Raw genomic sequence first — 23201 nt, 5'->3', positions numbered from 1 at the left:
CGAAAGAAGCGTGCTTGCTCGGTGGTAAATATCAGTACTGCTAATGAAAAAAGTTGTGCTTCCAGTACAAAGAAACAGAACACCCGCCCTGCGAATAATTTGAAAGCAGGTAAGAAGGGAAAAGCCAATGAGGACACCGTAGTGAACAAAAAGCAAAAAAACAGTTTTCCTGCGGACACATTGAAGAGTGGCACTAGCAGTACAAGCAGTAGTAGTATTAGATCAGGTGGAGGAGAGAAGATGAGGAGGGAAATAGTAGGTGGTAAGGTTGCTTCTTATAGGTGGAAAAGTATAGTGTTATATATGTTACTTACCACGAAACAACAAGTTCGATTAAATCCTCGAACTTATTTTAACCCTTGGCATCATTTAAAAAGTTACTATATCTAGTAATATAATATATGGTGACGGCCTGTTTGATCTTGTAATATATATTTGGTTGCAACCCAATTGAAACCACCCCAAACTTATTTGACATTCCACTATACGCTCACTATTCCGTTTGATTACGATGAATTTTTTGTAGATTCTAACGGAGTTTCAATAAACAAGGCGATGGAAAGTAAGCAGCTCTTTGAAATATTGTTACAAATTCCATTAGCGCTTGAAGTTTTGCCCCCCCACCAAAATTATAAATTCTAGCTCCGTCCCTTCAAATTGATAGTCATCTGATTGTGAAAAGTAAGTGCTTAGTTTGTATGCAAACTGATAGTCTCTATATGTGGATTAGACAAAATACAACAAATTTTTCTTCATGTATTGTTGTGAGTTTTACAATTATTAAAATGAAACTATTTTGAAAATATTATTTTGCAAAGTAATCATTTGCAAAATAAATTTTGAAAATATCTTGGTTTTTTGTGATCAAAGAGAGTGGTGAATTGCAATGCTTGCTGCAAATATCTCATGAAACAAGTAGCACTATAGTCATTGATTGATCATTCTACAGTGAGACAAGGCAAAAAGACTTGTGTGGCTTTTTTTTTTTTAATATCCGTTCCAATTTCATTAATAAAAGGACATTACAAGAATATAGCTCCACAAAAGGCTCTTGCAAACAATAAACACAAATATTGCAAGACAATGAGCACAAACAATTTTACATCTTGAAGACCCAGCTCACTAGGAACTGAAAAACATAAGAGGATTCGTAAAGCCATTGCATCCGGTGCTATAAAATTTCATATGAGAGATAGAACTCTCTACCAGTTTGGGAGCTGGGACATCTACTAGTGGAAAAGTAAATCTCGTTGAACTTCCACCACGACATGATCACAACGTCCTCCAAACACCCCTAAACCCAAAGCACCAATTGATAGTAGATGCACAAAATCAACAGCTTCAACCTTCCACATAGAGATCTGATGGAGATCCACCTCATCAACCCCAAAACTGCAAGAACATCACAACATAGGCCAAAAAGATAGATCTACACTAATCTACAAAGATCCAACCAAAAAGGTTGGTAGGAAGACCCTAGAATAACTAGGTATGAGACAAACCTTGCAAAACACAAGGGAGACAAAAGTCTAGCACGGAATTGGGCTAGGAAGAAAAGCCCTATGTAAGTACAGGGGGAGGTAACCCGATTTATTTGTATGATGGGATGATTACTAGGAAGAAAGAGAGAATGAAGATGGAAGGAGAGAGGAGGAGGGAGGACTAGTGTGGTTGAGTTTTTTCTCTAGGGAGAGGGAGTAGGGAGGACTAGTGTGGCTTTAAAGCAAATAAATGCAAAGAAGTGAAGATAGATAGAGAAAATATATCTTCATATATAAATTCCTACTTTTAAAGTATCAAGAATGATTTATTGATAACCTAATATCAACCACAATTATAAGAGATAATAATTGTTTGAAAGAACCTAATATCAACCACAATTATTGTGAGGGTGGCTTAGCTATCTATGCAATTTCATATTTACTTAAGAAGAATGGAAAAGTAATTTGCTTCTTTGAAAGAGATAATAAACAATTACTGATTTGATAATAAAAACCAAAGTTATGGAATAGATACATAAGAAAACTGCCATCAAAGAATTGCCACTGGTGGAGCTAGATATCAAAGGAGGCAATTTATCATAAATCAATTTCCTTAGGAATCTTCATAGTGCGTCCACCTTATTCAGACTTGATCTATATCAGGAAAAAAATTTGACACTCTCCCTGCATGCATTACCAAATTCGTCAGCTTGAGGATACTTGACTTGCATGGCTGCAATAGGCTTGTGGAAATTCCAGAACTTTCACTGAAAATAAGATGGCTAGATGCATGTGATTGCGTATCATTGGAAAGATTTTTGAAATTGTCGAGCGTTTTGGAGTGTAAATAGTCAGAAATGATTTTTTGGATGGACTTGTCTAATTGCCAGAAACTGTATGGCAATCTGGCTCATGGTGTGTCAAATACGAAAAATGTTTTAGTTGTTAGGATCAGTTAGTGCTAGAATGGAAATCTTCACAACTCAAACAACAAACATAAGCAGAAAAATAAAGAACACCAGGAATTAACGTGGTTCGGCAATGCCTACGTCCATGGGGCAGCAATATAAACTTCTTCCACTATAAAAAAATAATGGGTACAACAAGAAAGATCTTACCAAGCCAATGCCCAGGGCTTGATGATGCACACAGAGAAAGTACAATGACACCATACTATACTCTCCTGTTTTTACCTCACTCACACACTTGGAGTGGTACACAATTAACTCTCTCACTCTCACAGAATTGGAGTGGAATACTGATGGCTGTTTGGATGGTGTTCTCTCACTTCTCTCTCTTGCTCTCGGCTTCTCCAACTCTCTCTGGCTCTTCAGCACACAAGACTCACACAACTCTATCTCTCATACAACACTCTGTCTAGGCCGCATGCTCCTTATATAGCCAAGTGAAATGGCTGAAAACCAACTCCTAAAAGTAGCCCACGTGCATGCAAAGAGCCATAATGATAGCTAGTCAAAAAACTTCCCAAAGAGAGCATCATGATGTCTTCCATCATTACAAAAACACTATCATTTTGTCCTTCATCATAATGTTGCACCGAAAGAGTATTCTATCATGGTGTTGGATGTTCCCCACAGAAAGAGACATCATCATGGGCTGGACCATTATGCCAACATTAGTGAATGATCAAGGTGCTCTCTTCTCTTATCTCTTTTTAATATCTTCTGAGCAATCTAAATTCTAAATTGTATTTCCTGAAAACGAAGTTCCAAAGAGGTTCAGCTGTAACAAGGACTTGGAGGAGGTTGAAAGATATTGTGAATTTTATATGGAAATCCCTTAAAAATTTCAAATGGCAGAACAGAGGATTGGCTCTCTATGCTGCTGTTAAGAAAACACAAGATGCACCTTATCCTTGCTATAGAAACAATAATGGATCTCCTTACTTCATAAACGAATTTCACATCAATGAAAAATGCATTCACTTAATTAAGTCTGATTTTGGTTCAACAATATTAGAGTCAGATCATGTGTGGTTGTACTACATTCCAATCTGCGAGATGATGGAGTTTGATGACTCTGCATATCTCAAACCCCCTTCTAAAATTTCTAGTTATTTTTTAACTTACTTTCAACAGTTCTCTGTGTGTTAAAAGCTTCGGGACACACCTTGTAAAACCAGAGGATGAAAGCGTCTCAAAATCTATGGAGGTATTGATCCATGAAGGTACTAGTAAAAGAGAAATTATTGGTGAAGATATTGGTTCTCCGGTGGAAGATGATGAAGACTTCGAAGATGACTACTTCAGTTGTGAATATGATGAAAAGTTGGATTAGAAATTGATTTCTTGTGACTTTTAGATTGTGCGTTGTTATCAGGTATACTTGATCTGTCGAAAGGGAAGTTTGTTAGTCTTCCGGTATGCATTAGAAATTTGTTAACTTGTTGAAGCTGAACTTGTGTACTTGCACGAGCCTTGTAGAATTCATATTCATTAATATTGGTGTTGGTTTTTTGCACTCTTACTCTTTTTCCAAATGAGATTGTAGAAGTGAAGAGTGGTCATCAGGAACAAGTTATTATTTGATTCAACTGGTTCTGGTAGATGATGCACAGTAGGGAGTATAAATTTATATTTCCCAACTAATATTTGCATCATTTACAGCTTCAAGCCTTATCTTGATAATCTTGCAATTCTTGGGGAGTCGAATCTGCTTCAGTCTGTGATCACAGTGTCTTCTTGTGTCTGCCATTATGGGTGGCTTGCACTATCTTTCTTGCTTTCTGGGCTACTTATCAGCCTTTTTTCCTCAGTCTTTGCTACTTGCTACTTTGTTTGGGAGTGATTTATTTCTGGTGCTTTGGCTATCCTTTACTTTGGTTTGGCGTTTCTGGTAAATTGCAACCCTGTTGGTTGTTTTTCCCTTGCACACTCTCTGTTGTTTTTGTGTGGCTAATCTGATGTGCAGCAGATTTTGACTTTGCTGATTTTGTTGCCTTCAGATACATTGCTGTTTGACTTTGCCCGATAGCCTTAAGTTTTGGAGCTGTATTATTTGTTTAGTCTGTTAATTAAGTTAAAACTAAAACAGAGGATTGAATAGTGAATTACATTCCATACTTCTCCTTAAGGAGGATATATATGCGAGTATAAGTTGACTTCTCCAACAAGGAAAACAATTAGATAATTACAAGAAATCCTAACTAGGTAACTACTCTAATTAGGTAACGTGACTCAAGCTAACACTCCCCCTCAAATTGGTGCGTAGATATTTCCTATGTCAAACTTATCAAGTGAGTCATAAAAAAATATTTGCAGACACCGCTTGTGTTAAACACATTTGCCAACTATTCTTCTAACCTTACAAACGGTAGATCAATTAGCTTTTCTACCAAATTCTCCTTGATAAAATGTTTATCCACTTCAACATGCTTAGTTTTGTCATGCTAAACTGGATTATAAAGCTATCTCCCTAGCAGTTTGTTTGTCACAATAAAGCTCCATGACCTTCTGCGATGGAAACCCAATTTCAGATAGGTTTGTCCTTAGCCAAAGAAGCTCATAAACTCCTTGTGCCACCCTCATGTACTCTGGTTCAACTGCAAATCGAGCCAATATATTCTGCTTCTTACTGTGCCATGTAACTAAATTACCCCAATGAAAGTAAAGTAATCTTATGTAGAACGTCTATCTATTATTTTACATGCCCTATAACATCCCACATCAACCAACGGAGAGGGGGTGATGTACCTTATATGTACATGCCCGCCTCCATCTAGCATGAGGCCTTTTGGGAGCTCACTGGCTTCGAAGTTATGGGAACTCCGAAGTTAAGCGAGTTGGGGCTAAAGCAATCCCAGGATGGGTTACCCACTAGGAAATTGCTCGTGAGCTCCCAGAAACAAAATTGTGAGGGCAAAGAGGGGGGCCCAAAGCAGACAATATCGTGCTACAGCGGAGCGATTCGGGATGTGACAATTTGGTATCAGAGCCACTCTGCCGTGTGGTGCGAGTGTGCCGACGAGGACTTCGGGGCCCTAAGGGGGGTGGATTGTAACATCCCACATCGACCAACGGAGAGGGGGTGATGTGCCTTATATGTACATGCCTGCCTCCATCTAGCACGAGGCCTTTGGGGAGCTCACTGGCTTCGAAGTCATGGGAATTCCGAAATTAAGCGGGTTGGGGCTAGAGCGATCCCAGGATGGGTGACCCACTGGGAAGTTGCTCGTGAGTTCTCATAAACAAAACCGTGAGGGCAGAGAAGGGGGCCCAAAGCGGACAATATCATGCTACGGCCAAGCGATTCGGGATGTGACATTAGTTACACCCCCCATAATACATTAACTTATAAATATGGGTAGTTTTGGAATCCGAAAAATACAATAAATCATATTTTAAGTTATATTAGGTAACTTGCTTAGTTGAATACTAGTCATCGGGTATTATTTGAAAAAATTGGGTATTTTAAATAGAAAAATAAAAGGAAGGGTTGTAGGTGATTTAAAATGAATTTTATGGGTCTAAGCTCAATTTACTATAAATTTAGGCTTATTATCACAAAAGGTCCCTAAGGTTTACGAAACTATCAGATTTCATCCTTAATATTTTTTTTGTGTCATTAGTGGTCCTTAAGGTTAGTATGTATGATCACAAATGGTCCCTGCCGTTAGATTCCGTCAAAAACTCCGTTAGTTTGCTGATGTGGCATATATATATATATATATCACAAAATATCCCTGAGGTTTACACACCTATCACAAATGGTCCCTACACATTTTTTTAATTTGTTTAATTTAAAATTCATAAAATTTTGGTTTTATTTTTTAAATTTTATGAATTTTAAATTATTTTAAAATATATATTTTATTTTAAATACACATGACACTATATTATTTTAGATGTGGGCTCCACATAGATGCCACATCAACAAACTAATGGAGTTTTTAAAAAATAATTTAAAATTCATAAAATTTAAAAATGAAAAAAACCAAGGGTTTAGGGATTATAAATGGTCCTTAAGGTTAAAATCCTTATATAAATGGTTTTTTCATTTTTAAATTTTAAGAATTTTAAATTATTTTTAAAAAACTTCATTAGTTTGTTGGTGTGGCATATATGTGGAGCCCACATCTTAAAAAATATAGTGTCATATGTATTTAAAATACAATATATATTTTTAAATAATATAAAAAAGAAAACCAAAATTTTATGAATTTTAAATTAAAAAATTAAAAGATTTCGCGAGGACCATTTGTGATAGATGTGTAAACCTTAGGGATGTTTTGTGATATGTATATATGTCACATCAGCAAACTAACGGAGTTTTTGACGGAACCTAACGGCAAGGACCATTTGTGATTATACATACTAACCTTGAGGACCACGAGTGACACAAAAAAACATTAAGGATGCAATATGATAATTTCGTAAACCTTAGCGACCTTTTGTGATAATAAGCCATAAATTTAATCAGCATGCCCATTTTGCATTAATTCTGCGATGAGGACACTAAATATTCTCTGTTCTTTTTTCTTTGCTAGATCTGCCATGCTAACATCCACCACAAATTAGGAGAAAACATTATCAATTTTGACATTTGCACATTGATCAATTTTGACATTTTTTTTCTTTTAGATTTCAGGTCTTTTTCAACTATTCAACACCCCCAACTACCCCGTCTACTGCTGAATTGGTAAACGGCCCTTGGCTTATATTATTGTTTATGTGTTTGCCTTTTTACCTTGATCTTATTCAGTTGACTTCACATTCTTGTGAATGGTAGCAGGAAACTCCTTGGCTGCTTTGCATTATATGATGAAGCCAAGCAAGAGCAAATAGGCCTAATATATATATTGTCTTTGACAAGATCAGTACCATTCCCAACATCTCATCCTGTTTAGTTATCTGGCGTGCACGCAAACCTTCACTCATCTTGTTTAGTTATGGATTCAACGACCACTCAAGGAGCCTCTTTCTCTTATGTTACTCACTCATGGACATATGATGTCTTTCTGAGTTTTCGGGGTGAGGATACACGCAACAATTTTACAGCCCATTTGCACAGAAATTTGATTCAAAAGGGTATCAAAACCTTTATAGATTATGAGCTTAGAAGAGGAGAAGAAGTATCACCAGCACTTCTCAAAGCTATTGAAGAGTCAAGGATTTCTATCATTATTTTCTCTGAAAACTATGCAACTTCAACGTGGTGCTTGGATGAACTCGTTAAGATTCTTGAGTGTAAAGAATCGAAGCAACAAATGGTTTGGCCAATTTTTTATAAGGTGGATCCATCAGATGTACGAAACCAGATAGGTAGTTTTGGTGAGGCACTTGCTAACCATGAATGCAAATTCAAAGATGACAAGGCGAAGGTAAATAGATGGAGGGCAGCACTTACCAGAGCAGCAAATTTGTCTGGGTGGCCTCTCATGGACGGGTATAGATCTTTCTTACTACAATAGTACAGCTTACTAGCTTTTGTCTATATTAATTTGAGGGTTAATCTACCTTCCGATTGAGATTTTTCATATAAAAATCTATATATCGATCATTTTTGCATTTTATATTTTTAGCTTATAATAGGATTTGAACCTAGTCCTACACCTTTTTGACCCCACTTGAGCTGCAGCCCTTGAACCTCTTCAAATAAACTTAGTAATATTGCATCTAATAATTTATTTATTTTTTTGTCAATTGGGGAGAAGATCAATTTGAACATGAAAACTAATTATAAATAAACTCCCCAGGATTTAGTGTGATTAGAATGTTTGACAATAGACGTAGTATCAATATAAAATATAAATATGGCCTTGACTTGCAACTCAGAGGTCTCATGTTGGAATCCCCACTGCATCATAATTGTGTGTGTGTGTGTGAGAGAGAGAAATCATCCTCCCATGTAGTTTAGACTATCGCTCGTACTCAAAATAAATATAAATAAATAAATTACTGGCCTATGTTTTTCTTTTTTTCTTTTTTTCTTTTTTTCTTTTCTTTTCTTTTTTTTTCTTTTTTTCTTTTTTTTGTGGAGAAACTAGCCTATCTTTTAAACATACATAAAGTTCAATTTATTAACTGTTTCATACGCTTTTAAATTTGCAGGCATGAACCGGATTTTATAGATATCATTGTTAAAGAGATTTCAGTGCTATTAACCCAAAACATCTTGAATGTGGCAAAGTACCCTGTGGGAATAAAGTCCCGTTTACGAGATGTTTATAAGCTTTTAATAAGTGTTGGGGTAAATGATGTTCGCATGGTAGGGATATGGGGGAGGGGAGGAATAGGTAAGACAACAGTCGCTAAAGCTGTTTTTAATTCAATTTCCTGTAAGTTTGAAGCCAGCTGTTTTTTAGCAAATGTTAGAGAATGTTCAATGGCACATGGAGGAGGCCTACTCCAACTACAGAAGACTCTTCTTTTTGATATTCTAGGAGAAAAATTCTTGAATTTGAACAATGTTGATAAAGGAGTAACTGTGATAAAGGAAAGGTTGAAGCATAAAATAGTTCTCTTAATTCTTGACGATGTGAATCATTTGGACCAGTTAAACAAACTTGCAGGAGGGCTTGATTGGTTTGGTTTGGGCAGCCGAATTATCATAACGACAAGAGATAAACATTTGCTAACTGCGCATCAAGTTAATCTTATATACCATGTCAAGGGATTTGGTAGTTATAATGCTCTTAAGCTCTTCATCAGTTGGAATGGTGTCACAGCAGATAGAAATTTGGGTGATGATTATATGGAAGTCGCAAAAACTGTTATAGACTATGCTCAAGGCCTTCCATTAGCTCTGATGGTTTTAGGCCGGCATCTATATGGTCGAAGTATAGATCAATGGGAAGCTTTTTTAAATAGTCAGCGGAGGTCTCCTGTTGCTGAGATTCACGACGTTCTGAAAATAAGCTACGATGCACTAGAATATCCAGTGAACGAAGTTTTCCTTGACATTGCATGTTTCTTTAATGGTGAAGATAAGAACTATGTGATAAAAGTGCTAGAAGGCTGTGATCTCAACCCTATTTATTGTATTGAAGTACTCATAGAAAAGGCCCTCATATATATCGATGCAATAAATCAAATTTGGATGCATGACTTGGTTAAAGAAATGGGAAGAGAAATAGTTCGTCACGAGTCGCCAACTGAGCCTGGAAAACGTAGCAGATTATGGTTTCACGAAGATGTTCATCATGTTCTAACCGAAAATACAGTAAGTATATATATATATACACGTTTTATTTAAATCCCGGAGAAAAGTAGAATTTGATAAACCAATTATGGTAAAGAACTTGCTTTGCTAATACTCGCTTTTTCATACCAGGGAACAAACAGAGTTAAAAAAATTATGGTAAATTTGCCGAAACCATATGAGATATGCTTGAGTGCTAAAAGCTTCGCAGAGATGAAAAATCTTCAACTTTTCATGAACTGTAACGCACACTTCTCTGGAGAAGTTGGTTATCTCTCCAATGATTTGAGGTTCCTTGATTGGCCTGAATGTCCATTAAAAGCTTTGCCTTCCAGTTTTAATCCAAAGAAACTTGTTGAGCTCAAACTGCATAACAGTCGTATCGAACAACTAGGGAATGGATTCGAGGTATTTTAAATGTTTCCTATCCGTTGTTATTTTCAGAAGTTTAGTTTGTGCAATTATATTGTAAATTTATTTAAAGCTTATCATTTGACGCTTTCTTCTTTTTTATTTTTTTGATGTTACAGAGTCTGGCAACGTTAAAACATATAAGTTTTCGAAGTTGCGAGTTCCTAACAAAAATCCCCGACTTCTCTGGACTCTCAAGCTTGGTGGAGTTGGATCTAAACTTCTGTACAAGTTTAGTTGAGGTACATCCATCAGTCGGATTCCTTAATAAGCTTGCCATATTGAGACTTGTTGATTGTATTAATCTTACAAGGTTTCCAAGAGCAGCCAACTTGAAATCTCTGAAACTTATTATTCTTAATTGCAAAAAGCTCGAGTATTTCCCCGAAATTTTGGGAAAGATGGAATTCGTAACAAGAATGAATCTATCCGGCACTGCCATCAAAGAGTTGCCTTCATCAATTAGATATCTCGTTAGTCTTCAATACTCAAAGAAAACCTTAGCCATCTACCGAGCAGCATTTATGAATTGCAACATCTGCAGCATTTTGATTTATGGGATTGTCCAAAACTTGTTACATTTCCAAATAAGGTGATGCCTGAAAATGAGTCTGAAGGCAATTTAGCTCTTCCCGAGCTATGTGTACTCAATATGGACAGATGTAATTTATCAGAAAGTGCTTTTCTTGGTAATCTTGATTGTCTATCCACATTAGAAACCCTAAACCTTTCAGGAGGCAATTTTGCTAGTCTTCCCGAATGCATTAGCAAATTTGTCAACTTGTGGCAACTTTCCCTACATGGTTGCGAGAGGCTTCCAGAAATTCCAGAACTTCCACAAAAATTAAGATATGTAGGGTTAGGTGGCTGCATATCGTTGGAAGGTGATTTTCTTCGTGCTCCTGGTTGTCTATCCACATTGGAAAGTATAGACCTTTCAGGAGGCAACTTTGTTAGTCTTCCCGAATGCATTAGCAAATTTGTCAAGTTGAAGCATCTTTCCCTGGCTGGTTGTAAGAGGCTTGAAGAAATTCCAGAACTTCCACCAAAAGTGAAACATGTACGGGCGAGTGGTTGTATATCACTGGAAAGATTTTCAAAACTGTCGAACATTTTGGAACGTAAAGAATCGAAAATGATTAAGAGCCTCAACTTATCAAATTGCTGGAGACTCTGTGACAATCTGGCTCACATGGTAGAGAAGAAATACACTTTAGTGAATGATCAGGCGGCTCTCTTCTCTCTCTGTCTCTCTTCTCAGAAATCTAAATTTGGAGTTATATTTCCAGGAAGTGAAGTTCCAAGGTGGTTCAGCAGTCGTACGGATTTGTCGGAGCCAAGTGGTAAATGTGAAGTTTGTGTTGAAATCCCTGAAATGTTGGAGAACGATGGATTGGCTCTCTGGGCAACTTTTCATCAGAACACGCAAAATAAATCTTATGATGAGTCCATCTTTTTTGAAGCCGAAATTTGCATCAATGAAAAATGCATTGGTAACGCTAAAACAACTTTTTATGGTTCATTACAGATTGAGGTAGCTCATGTATGGCTCTACTATATTCCAGACCTTTCAAGGATAGATAAGTGGTGGAGACATTGGATTGATGATGAGTTGCTGCCTTGCATGTGTCGAGTCAGTTTTACTTGTGAAAGTTCGCTGGCCTTCAAAAGTGTCGGGGTCCACCCAATCCTTCAGGACGAAGACAGTATACGTTCTGATGACGACTCAGATGACAGTATACATTCTGATGACGACTCAGATGATTAGTTTTTCCCTGTACTGGACAAACAGGACATTGTTTTTCCTTCCCCAGAAGGAGAATCACAATTTGACACACAAGTAAAAATAATTCGTCAAAAAGAAAAATTTATGCACATATGTCAAACTGTGATTAGTATGAAAGTCTATGAGTTCCCCTACAGAATATTGAGGCAAGTATTTTCCGGACAAATACATACGTACTTCCCAACTAACAGGTGAGGACCTCTAAATTGTTTCTGTGAAAGCAGCTCATAAAAGTTTTATTATGGCCTCTCTTTCTTTATCATTCATTCATCCTCATGATTATGTTTCTAGGTTTTAAATAGTTATATTCCAAATTAGTTGCTCATAATTAACTATGTTTGATGTGTTCTGGTTTTGCAGCATGCACTACTCAAGAAGATGTGGGAGTAGAAGGCATGCTGCAGCCGCTTCAATAATCCATTTTCGATGAGGAAGTTGAAATGTTTCCTTTTTTCTCAAGATACGATGTTTTTTGTTTGTGGGTTGTTTCTTTATTGTAGATTGAGCTGAGTCTTGTTAGTATAATTTTTCTATGGGAGAGTTTTTGCTTTTCTATCCTGCTCCATATTCTTTCAGTTACCACAACCATGCACATACCGTATTATGTAATTTTAGCCAATAACATATGGTGTTTAATTACATGACCTTCATGGTGAGCACTTGGGGGAAACTAAAGACAACTTATCAACCCATACAAGCATTTGGTTTTCTTCAATATTTGTAGTTGTGCAGGCAGACTTTTGCTTTTTCAAACAAATAAAATTTCAGACAGCCTATTGGAAAGATATTATTCTTATTCATTTGCTAATCCGCCGTGTCAACTTCCGCATAAGTTATGAGAAGTAATAGCAACAGAAAAATAGAAAATAATCTGAACTCTATTTTCTTCTTATATATCTGTGTTCCCGAGTGCATGTATATAAACAATTTGAACAAAGGTAATGGATGCAGGCCTTACAAGCCACATTTACTCACATTTACGCAGAAGAACTTGCATCAATGCTAGCAGATGATAACTCAGTAACTAATCTGGGTACCTCTTCATCCCAGTGATGAATCTCACGAGCATATCTGAGAGCTTCATCTACGGTGTCAGGCTCTAATGCCGTAACCAGTGAAACAAACAACTTTCTATCTGTTAAAGAACGAAAGAGTCTTTTGAACTTCATTGCAACATACTGAAAGGCTCGGTGAGCCAATGTGGGGTTATTACTGTTATTATTGCTGCTGTTGGGATTTTGGCTGGTCACCGGATTGAAGTCAAGAAACCATTCACATCGACTGAGAGGGACTTCGTCGATCTTTTCTTCGAGCAGATCAAACTTGTTGAGTATCAGGAGGAAGTCTTTGCGGTCAAGGGCTGGATGAGTAACAATATTTTCAAAGAGCTGCTTACTTGCCATCATCTTGTTCATTGAAACGCCATCTACAGAAAACTCATCGTAGTCTGTCAATGCAACACAAAATAGGACCACATCAACATCTTCAAACATCTCCACCAACTTGCAGTTTCCTCCAAGGCTGCTATGATGCACTCTAATGAGTTGGTATCTGCAAAGAAAAGCATGCCAATGCATGTTAAAAGACACTTTGATACCATGTTTGTCAACACATCAAATAAGAATGTTTCAGTTTTTTTTTTTTTTTTTGGATAAACAGAATACTCGTCATTGTTTCAATAATTAAGAGACTGGAAAAAAAGGACCATTTAAAACTTTGAAATTTTGAATTCAATACCATATCTTGGAAATTTCTTATGCTTTCAAGTAACTTATTGATCAATTGGCACTGAACAGATATTTTCCTTGCCGGTGTTTCCCTTCATTGGCAAATTATATAATCCAATTTCACTACTTAAGCAAGGATTTTATAAGTTTCATTTTCAAAGAATACTTTTGTTGATGACTAGCCCCAGTTATAAATGATCTAAAACTGCATATCAATTTCTATCCATTGGGCAATGCACGTCAAAAATAAATTTAATCAGCAACAACATTAAGCAATAGATTTGGCCAAAATCACGGTCAATGAAGGATAATTAAGGCATGTATTGCTCAAACATCATTTAATTAAGGCATGAATCAGGAACACTAACCTTAGAGAAGGGTCACGCTGATAGGCAGGGTCCAGATTGCTATTTCCTGGTGACAAGGGAAATGAAAATTCCATGCTAGTAAGGCTGTTGGATGAAGTGATTCCTTCAGCATACAAGATGTCGATGTCTGAGAGCTCATAATCTGGCCTTGAAATCTCAACAGCCTGCAAAGAAGGTATATAAATTGATTAACAAGGGTATATTATCCCATATTATCCACATTCCATATTCGTATCTAAATCTATCCACAAGATCAAACGAACATTCTAAGCATCTGGCGCATCAAATGATTGAAAACTCAAATACTTAAAGGTCAGAGAGATTAAACTTAAACAAACAAAAAATACGAGCACAAGCACTGTGAGAATGTGAATTGGCTAAAACTAGAGGACATGGACCGCAGAGCGTGATCTCACCCGATTAAGAAAATAAGTGGCTGGTCTGGGTAGCATTTCTATTTCATTCCTCCGGTCGTATGTGGCCTGAATAGCAGGATCCTTCCACAACTCCTCAACAAATGGTGCATATTCACGAGTAGCTGCTGGAAATATGGCTTCTAAATTACCGGATACCATAGCTTTGATGAGCCAATCCGCAAAAGCTTTCAGTCTTGGGCCAATGGAATATTTTGTTTTATTGTTAAGCTGGCTTGCATTCCCTGTCGTTAAGTAACAAACTTCAGACATGACTCCATAATGAAAATACTGATAGCAATAATTTATACATAAGGCAAGCATCATACTTGCTGTTTCATATGTTATTTGTAAGCCAAGGGGTAAGGTGATAATCAACTAATAGAAAGATACATCGACTTGACAGGAAATCGAAAGATCAGTAACCCACAAGAAGCACCAAAGGTATTCAAAAGGAGCATGCTGTGATACAAAGATATCATAATGAAATTCTAACTGAAAGCTTTAACGCTACCCATGTAGTCCTTCAAATAAAGTCCAATTGCCCAATTAATATCAGTGAAAACAAATATGTTTTTCCTTTATAACTAATTTATAGGAGATAACGCTTTTTATTAAAGCACTATTAGATAGATAACTGAGAAACCATGGGTGGAAGGTTTAGATGCTCAATGGTCAGAAATAAATTGGACGGGCAATTCACGAATCAAATAAAGAATCACACAGCTGAGATGAAAAAGTATGAAGACATAAACCTGGGAACATCATACAGAAGATAAGAATTGTATAAATGTGTCCCACGGTAGATTATTTACATAGTTTGTGAGGCAGAAAAAATCGATGCTAGCCTTTTTTCCACATGCTTGGTAAATTTCTACATACTTGAGAAAAGTTAACTTATCTAAGATCTTGCAAAGGGTGACTCATCTTCCTTTTTATGTTTAATACAAACGTATGTTTTCCTATCTGAACAAAAATAAAATCTAAGATCACATCTATTTTAATTGAAAAAACTAATTTATCTAAAGTTAGAAATGAACAGGACAACTGACTTTAGTGAATGAATTGCTACCCGTACACAATTGTTACATATTAATGTAAAAAACGACCAGATTATGTAAATATAATGTAGTGAATAAAACAAGGTATCAGTTCTTATTGTACCTGAAGAGCCAGATTCATCTAGAAGCTGTCCTTTTCCTTTGCTCTTCTCAAGCAAATATTCTTCTTCAAACCATTCACGCCCCTCAAGCAGTATACCAAGATAACTATACAATCTGCTTTGGATCATGAACTTAATATTTTGCCGCTCATCTTCAGAGAAAGGAACATTATACAGAAGCTTGGCCTAAAATACGCAAGTACTTAGTGTCACCAAAAATCCAGGCAGCATTCAGAATAAATTTATTGGAATGAAGTGTTTCTAAAAGTAACATTCCTAGTAGCACTGTTTTACATTGAACAAATACACAACCACTTACTTAGAAATGTTTAAGTTAGTATCATATTGTCCTTCCAATAGTTTATTGAACACTATAAAAGTACACAAATATAGAACATTGAATCCTATTACAAATGTGGAAAAGAAAAGAAAACAATGAGTTTCTTGATATAGGCTTTCATGATAAGATTGCTCCAGCAAAAGGAAAATGAAGTCATGTTTAGTTATCTATGTCCATATTTGCACTTGATAGTTTAAAAATTCTAAATAGAACGCACTGCTGCTGATACGGTGCACTAAGAAAAACACATGTATAGTAATGCATTAAGAAAAATCCACATAAAGGCATGTGTTTGTACGTTTCTGTATGCATCTTCAACTTTTTACAGGTATACATATACTGAAAATTAATCAGCAACAAGTTTCTTGAAAACTTTAAGGCATGCCAATACTGATTTGGCTGTCAAGTTTTGATGTTGATTATCATCTAATGTGTTCCACAACAAATAATTTTGTAAGACCCTGAAGCTATGTAATAGAAATGCACCAATTAGGTTACAAACTTTACTATACTAAGTGATGTGTAATCGTGTAATTCCCTCCACCAATGTCTCACCTGTTTAAATATAGTGCTTGTGCCAGATTTATGATACCCAACTAGAACAAGTTTGCTAGGCATTTTCTTTTCAATGGAGTTCTGGGTGTTCATTTCATCCGCAGAAACATTTGCACAATCAGAAGGAATTGGCAACGACAATACATTACAAACCAGCTTTATACCAGTCTGCAAAGAAGTAACTTGACAGTTAAGGGATGCTTGATGCATAAGATTGATAGGAAAGACACGCAAGTAATTGCATATACACATGCATGCATACCTTGTCCCATATTTTTCCTTTTACTTTATTCATTCCCTCTTCCTGATAGGACCCATCTGCATTCACCCAGTAATGAAGCTTTCCTTCACATGGGACTCCTGCCAACTGCATACGTTCAACAGATGGCATCAATACAATGTGTTTTTCCAAAGTTTATAATACCGATGAACTTGAACAAGTCTAGTACAAAAACCTGCAGTATGAAGGCCTCTAATTTAGTAATCTCCCGACCGTTTATCATTATGTTTGTATCCCCTTTACTAGCTTCAGGCTTTATGTGTCCTCCAACATTCAGCTGGGGGCTAATAATTTGGCAAGGCATATGCCCTTCCTGTTCAATTAAAGCAGGACAATTATCTCAGTGCAGTGCAAGTTGCACAACAATATAGAGGTCTAATATGAACAAGCTGAAACAAATAAAAATTCAAAGCTGAGTTAAATTTTTACCTTTCCCCAAAACCCAGATACATTATCATACCAATAGCGTCCTGGTTTTAGCCTTTTTGGTGGGTTTCTGCAACCTTGCAATCGAACAAGCTCTTCTTGCAAAAGAGGTTCGTCGTTCACAAAAATAAGTTTTGCTGGAAGTTGATTTGGTTGGCATGATATCTCGGCTTCCATTATCAGTTCAACTTCCAATTTAGTGAGAAGCCGCTTGAGCAGCCTAGAACCCTTTCCCAGCTTCTTTCGCCTTGACTCATCAATCCCAAAACCAATGCAAGTAACACATTTCCTTCCTTCTGGCATTGACCCCATTGCTCTCAGCACACAATTAAAACAATACTTTGCACCACAAACAATGCAAACCTCCTTGTCAGTGAGTCTGTTTCCTTTCCCACATCGAAAGCACGAGCCTTTAGTCCCATTCCTCTCAACCCTTGGCCTCACCTGCACATTTTCATCCCCATCAGAAAGTTCAAATTCTTCTTCCTGAACTATGTCATTGGAATCAGGATCGCGAAAAGTCACAGTTGATGGCCTTTTAACATGGTGAGGCGTTTCATCCTCACCAGCTTCCTCTCTACCAGAGAAAACCTCAGAGGAAAGACTTCGCGAGCTTGAACGAGACTCTGACGATCCCCAATTACCAGGGCTCATATAACTTTGAAAGCCTTGAGCTTCTTGACCATCATCAGGTAATTCCAACACATCCTCCAAGCTTCCAGAGAGCCTGCAAGAGAAACCCAGTTTCCCAGAGCTTCCAAGTTTATCTGATAAAGTAGAGACACCCTTCTCTCCATTCCTATATTCCAGTGCAATAGGAGCTACTGAATTGGAAGAAAAAATTGCCTTTTCTGGCTTTGCGTCACTTTCAAGTTTTGCCTCTTCTCTAGGTTTCTTGTTAGAAGGGTTGGATTTTGCAATCGGTTGAATCACTGGGAGTAATAAATTGTGCAAGAGAGAGGCTGAAGAAACTGGAGCCGCAGTGGGGATTTGGTCAAGATCAACAGGAACAGCATTTGGGATATCATAAGCCAAAGGAGGACCACCGTACTCTATTGCAAATGAGTATTCCAATTCTGTGCTAAAATCTTCATGGTCATCACGATCACCATCAACAGCAGGAACAGCACTTGAAGCTATAGCATGACTCAGTTTTCTCAAAATAGCAGCCATATCAGAGTTAAGGAAAAATTCAGCAGAAAGCAGGCAATTTCAATACCATAACCGTTGATATCAAAAACCCATGAAGATTAAGCATTGACCTTGCAAACCCATTAACCAAAACGATGATTCAACAAAACCCATGAAGAAAAATTGAAAATTTTCACAAACCCATCAAGGAAAAGCTCTGGAATTTTGAGCTGAAACACCACAACCTCCTCCACCTTGCCCCAAACAAACAAACAAAGCATAAACAATACGGGGACACTTTGGTGAAAGTCAGGGGTGTGGAGACGCGGACTCGGGCGAAGACCAATACGTTGACTTCCCATTTTCTCCACGCGATGATGAGAGGAAACTGCTGACGAATTTCTCACAACAAGAGAAGCAAATCACCACACTCAAAACCCATGCGACTGAGTCTTCGGTTGAAGGGGTTATGATTCTCTGTAGCTATCTATAGGAAGTAAATCTGCTACCTCTCTTGTTTCAGTACCGAACGACGTCGTTCGTGTCGTCCCTATGAGTAAAACATGGTTCCGTACAGTCACATGTCGACTTTTAGTAGTCTCTTTGACTCTTGCCGCAATGAGCTCCGGGCTGGCTGCAATTTTCTGGGTCAACTAATCATCACGTCGGATTTTCTCAACGAGTTTAATTTAACATTTTTTTGTCTCAGCATTTTCGTTTGATCAATTCGTCTAACTCTATAAAGGCTAAATTATTGAAATGCCCTGTAACTCAATTTCAGTCTCAGGTTTCCCCGTAAAACTCCATATGTTGTCTCACTTTGCCTATATTCCATCCAGCCCTAACAGAAGTCGTCAAATCTTAACCCGCCAAAAATAACATTCCCTTACAAATTCATATACTCTCTGAATCTGCAACTACACCTAGACTCATTTGCAAAACCAAACCCCTCTCCAAACTCCAAGAAACGAAGAACAACCTCCAACAATGGTGGCAACCCAACTCCTTCTCTCTCTCATCGTCCTCTCAGTTCTCTCTCTCTCCTCCGCCCTCCCCACCCAAACCCTCATCAACGCCGCCGAAATCCTCTCAGATTTCGGCTACACCTCCATGGCTCTGACCCTCAACCTCGCCTCTCAAACCCTCCTCCTCTCCCAATCTCCTTCTCTCACCATCTTTACCCCCACCGACGCCGCCTTCTCTCACTTCGGTCAGCTACCGCTAAACCTCCTGCAATTCCACATCATCCCCCTTTATTTCTCTCTCCAATCCCTCAAGTCCTTGCCTTTCGGCATCAAGATCTCAACTTTACCCTCTGACCGCTCTCTCTCCGTCACCACTTTGGCCTACGACCCAAGAAGCTCACTCAACAACGTCCCCATCACTGTTTCCCCAATTTTCGACTTCTGTTAGGGCTGGATGGAATAGAGGCAAAGTGAGACAATATATGGGGTTTCATGAGGGAAAATGAGACACTTAGAGTTTCAGGGGGGAAACTGAGACTGAAATTGAGTTACATGGGGCATTTCAATAATTTAGCCCTCTATAAAATATAAATGAATATTATTCAATATAACTCGTGGTTGATTTAGGCCTAATTTGGGATTGCTGTCACTTTTAAAAAAAGTTGCTTATGTTGTGTTTTGAAAATAATTAGCTGTAAAGTAAAGCAGCTCCATGTTTGGTAAACAATATTTTTAAAGTGCTGTTAGTACAAAAAGTAATGTCAAAACTGTTTGGTAAATTTTAATATAAAATTGTTGTAACTATTAATAATTACTAAAATAAACATGATGTTAAAAGTGTTATGTACTAATCATGTGGTGGTAGTGGTAGTGATGGAGTGGAGGTTGTGGTGGTGATGAAGGTGGAGTTGGTGGTTATAGTAGTGGTGGTGGTAGGGATGGCGGTTGTGGAGGTGGTGGTGAAGGTGGAGGTTTTGGAGGAGGAGGTGGTTGTGGTGGTGGTGGTGGTGGTGGTGGTGGCGGTGGCGGTGGTTGTGGAGGTGGTGAATGTGGTGGTGCAAGTGGTAGAGTTGGATGTGGAAGTGGAGGTGGTGCCATTTTTTAAAATGAATGATGGTATTTTGGGAATAGAAAAAATTCATTAAAGGTTTATCTCTGCTTCTTTTGAAAGCAGCTTTGAAAAGCAACTCAGAGTCTGCTTTTAAAAGCTGCTGTCAAAAGGCCACTGCTTTTAAAATAATCGAGATATTTTATTTTTACCAAACACCTTAAACTGCTTAACTTTAAAATGAAGCAGGTTTTTGGCCAAAAAAAGCACTCCCAAACGGGGCCTTAGTCATATGAAGAATTATTATGGAACAATCAGTCCTATGAAGAAGGTAAATTCTATTTTTAAAACAAAGAGTTTTCTTTGGACGCATAAATTTTCCAATTTTATCCTTCAATCATTTAATTGTTTTATACAAGCGGTGTGAACCCCTCCCTAATCGCTTGTACTATAAAAATAAAAAATACAAGTGGTGTTTGAAAAGAGGGAATCGAAACAAAAAGAACTTCGTGTGTAGGTATGATTTTTCTTATTTATCGAAGAAAGATTTGATCGATATGAGGAAACTGATTTCAGGTAAATCATGACATAATCATGCATTCCTTATAGTCCTAGCTGAAGTTATTTTCACTCAAATGCTTTTATATTAGTCCTATTTTTAATAGGATTTGATTTTATCTATTGAGATTCTTTCATAGTTGGACCCTATTTTAATTTAAGTTGAAATATTATGTTTTCATCATCTTTGACTTGGAGAGCACTTTTTATTAATACCTAATTGGTTTTTTTATTAATATTGTTTCCTTGAATAACAATTGTGTTGATTAGAAGTTATCCTAAAGATTGCATGAGCCGACGAATTGAATAGAGAATCAAATTTGATTAGCCAATGATCTTTTGGCTTTAGGCACTCCTCTTGCAACAAGGAGAATAGGTCTGTATAAAAACATGACGTGCTACTTTGCTTATTTATAGCTTTGATATATTTGTTTTGAGCATATAGAATTCCAAGAAAAGCTAATGTGCATATATTTGAGATAAATCATCAAGTGTTCCATGTTTACTTGATGATTTATCAAGCACTTTAATAATTCATATTGCATTCATTTGCATTGTTCGGTGACTCATATGGTTGAGGGCACCAAGACCGTGATGGCGGTTTTCCTCCTGTGAGCTTGAATCAACCGTGACCAGTATTGCGTTCAACATAAGGAGTGTCGAAGATCATCCCGTGACAGAAGTTGAGTTACGAAGAAGTCGGTAAACATTATCTATAATGTGTCTAGGATAAGTGTGTGAGTACTTTTTGTAATCATCATTCTATAGTATGTTTGTGTTGGACTGAGGAGTGCTATGGATTGTCCCCATAGGTGGGGTTTTACCACGTAAAATAATTCTCTGCGTGTTCCTTTATTTTAGGTTCAGCACATTTCAGGATTGATAAGTCATATCAATCCTACTACCAAAGTTTATTTTTTGTTTATTGACTATAATTTTAAATTGGCTTATTCACCCCCCTCTAGACATTTTTTAATCATCCTACAGGTGATTTCAAATTGTTATTGGTAATTTTGTGTATTTAGGGGTCGTTTATTATACAGATTTGGCTTGGCTTGGTCTGGCTTGGACTAAATTTAGTACCATGTTTGTTTTATCTAATCCTAGTTTTAGATGAGATTGCTAATACCGGGCTCACCAAATACACCTCCTTAGGAGAGGACTACTAAACCCATGTGAAAATGGAGGATTAATTAGTCTCATACTTATCAATATATAAGATACATATATTATATTGTAATAATAATAACATATATTATTATTTTTTTCGCTGCATTTTCGTTTGATCAATTCTTCTAACTCTATAAAATATAAATGAATATTATTTAATTTAACTAGTGGTTGATTTAGTCATATGAAGAATTATTATGTAAAATTCTATTTTTAAAACAAAGAGTTTTCTTTGGACGCATAAATTTTCCAATTTTACCCTTTAATTATTTAACTTACAAGTTGTAGTACTATAAAAATAAAAAATACAAACATATTTTGAAAAGAGAGAATCGAAAACCAACAGGAGTTGGTCCAAGTGGAAGGGGCTTGGATCCTTTAAACAAGAGGTCCTGGGTTCGATCCCAGGCGCTTGCGAATAGAGCAGACTTTGTTGGGAGAGGTCCCCGCTTTGCGCCGGACAGTACCTCGAGGGTTAGTCTCCGCAATCGCGCGGGGGATACCTTGGTTTTCAACAAAAAAATAAGGCTTATTATCACAAAACATCCCTGACGTTTGCGAAATTATCACATTGCATCCCTAATGTTTTTTTGTATCATTAATGGTCCCTAACGTTAATACAGGTACTCTTAAATAGTCCCTCTGTCAAAAAAACCGTTAAATCCAAGGGTATAATCGTCAAATCAATCCAAAACTATAATTTTTTTTTCCTTCCCTTCTCTCTTTTTTTCTTTCTTCTTTCTTCTTTCTCTCCGCCTGGCCCCGCTCACTCTTCTTCTTTCTTTCTTTTTTCCTTCCCTTCTCTCTCTCTCTCTCTCTCTCTCTCTCTCTCTCTCTCTTTGTCTCCTCTAGCCACCCAAACCACCAAAGCCACCACCGTGGGATCTTATATCCCTGTCCCTCTCTCTACTCTGTCTGCAACTCTCTCCCTGCCCCCTCCCACAGCCCACCAACCCATCCACTCTAGCCACCCAAACCACCACCTCGACCTCCATAACCACCACCGTGGGATCTTATACCCCTGCCCCTCTATGTACTTTCTCTGCAACTCTCTCCCTGCCCCATTCCACAGCCCACCAACCCAGCACTCTAGCCACCCAAATCACCACCCCGAGAGAAGGAAAGAGGAAGAAAAAAGAGAAAAAAGAAAAAAGAAAAAAAGAGAAAGAAGGAAAGAAGAAAAATGAGGAACAAAGAAGGAAAGAAGAAAAAAAAAAGGG

The 23201-nt window shown here is 37.3% G+C and overlaps 1 protein-coding gene, 1 long non-coding RNA gene and 1 pseudogene across 4 annotated transcripts; 1 reads left to right on the top strand and 2 right to left on the bottom strand.

The window, feature by feature from the left end:
* Window positions 1-1942: 1942 nt before the first annotated feature.
* On the bottom strand, window positions 1943-2833 carry LOC148292495 (uncharacterized). Its single transcript, XR_015826439.1, has 2 exons — window positions 2600-2833; window positions 1943-2165 (listed from the first exon to the last, which is right to left on the bottom strand). It is a non-coding gene; the product is annotated as an uncharacterized LOC148292495 (long non-coding RNA).
* A 4488-nt stretch (window positions 2834-7321) lies between these two features.
* On the top strand, window positions 7322-12625 carry LOC110758255 (TMV resistance protein N-like; annotated as a pseudogene). Its single transcript, XR_015826428.1, has 4 exons — window positions 7322-7886; window positions 8552-9662; window positions 9774-10049; window positions 10172-12625. The product of XR_015826428.1 is annotated as a TMV resistance protein N-like (transcript).
* A 75-nt stretch (window positions 12626-12700) lies between these two features.
* LOC110758257 (extra-large guanine nucleotide-binding protein 1) lies at window positions 12701-18700 on the bottom strand. Of its 2 annotated transcripts, XM_021960061.2 has the most exons (8): window positions 17113-18696; window positions 16859-16996; window positions 16666-16770; window positions 16404-16571; window positions 15511-15694; window positions 14350-14591; window positions 13934-14097; window positions 12701-13389 (listed from the first exon to the last, which is right to left on the bottom strand). In XM_021960061.2, the coding sequence occupies exons 1-8, from the start codon at window positions 18280-18282 to the stop codon at window positions 12816-12818; spliced, it is 2745 nt and encodes a 914-aa protein (XP_021815753.1). In that variant the 5' UTR covers window positions 18283-18696; the 3' UTR covers window positions 12701-12815. The 2 variants fall into 2 exon arrangements, with proteins under 2 accessions (XP_021815753.1, XP_021815755.1); XM_021960063.2 differs by lacking the exon at window positions 16404-16571 and having other exon boundaries at window positions 17113-18700.
* Between the last annotated feature and the right edge of the window lie 4501 nt (window positions 18701-23201).

Source organism: Prunus avium, chromosome 8, assembly GCF_965620075.1.
Source record: "Prunus avium chromosome 8, drPruAviu1.hap1.1, whole genome shotgun sequence".
NCBI lineage: Eukaryota > Viridiplantae > Streptophyta > Magnoliopsida > Rosales > Rosaceae > Prunus > Prunus avium.
Note: the sequence above shows the minus strand (reverse complement) of the source record. Positions and strands in the feature narration are given on the sequence as shown.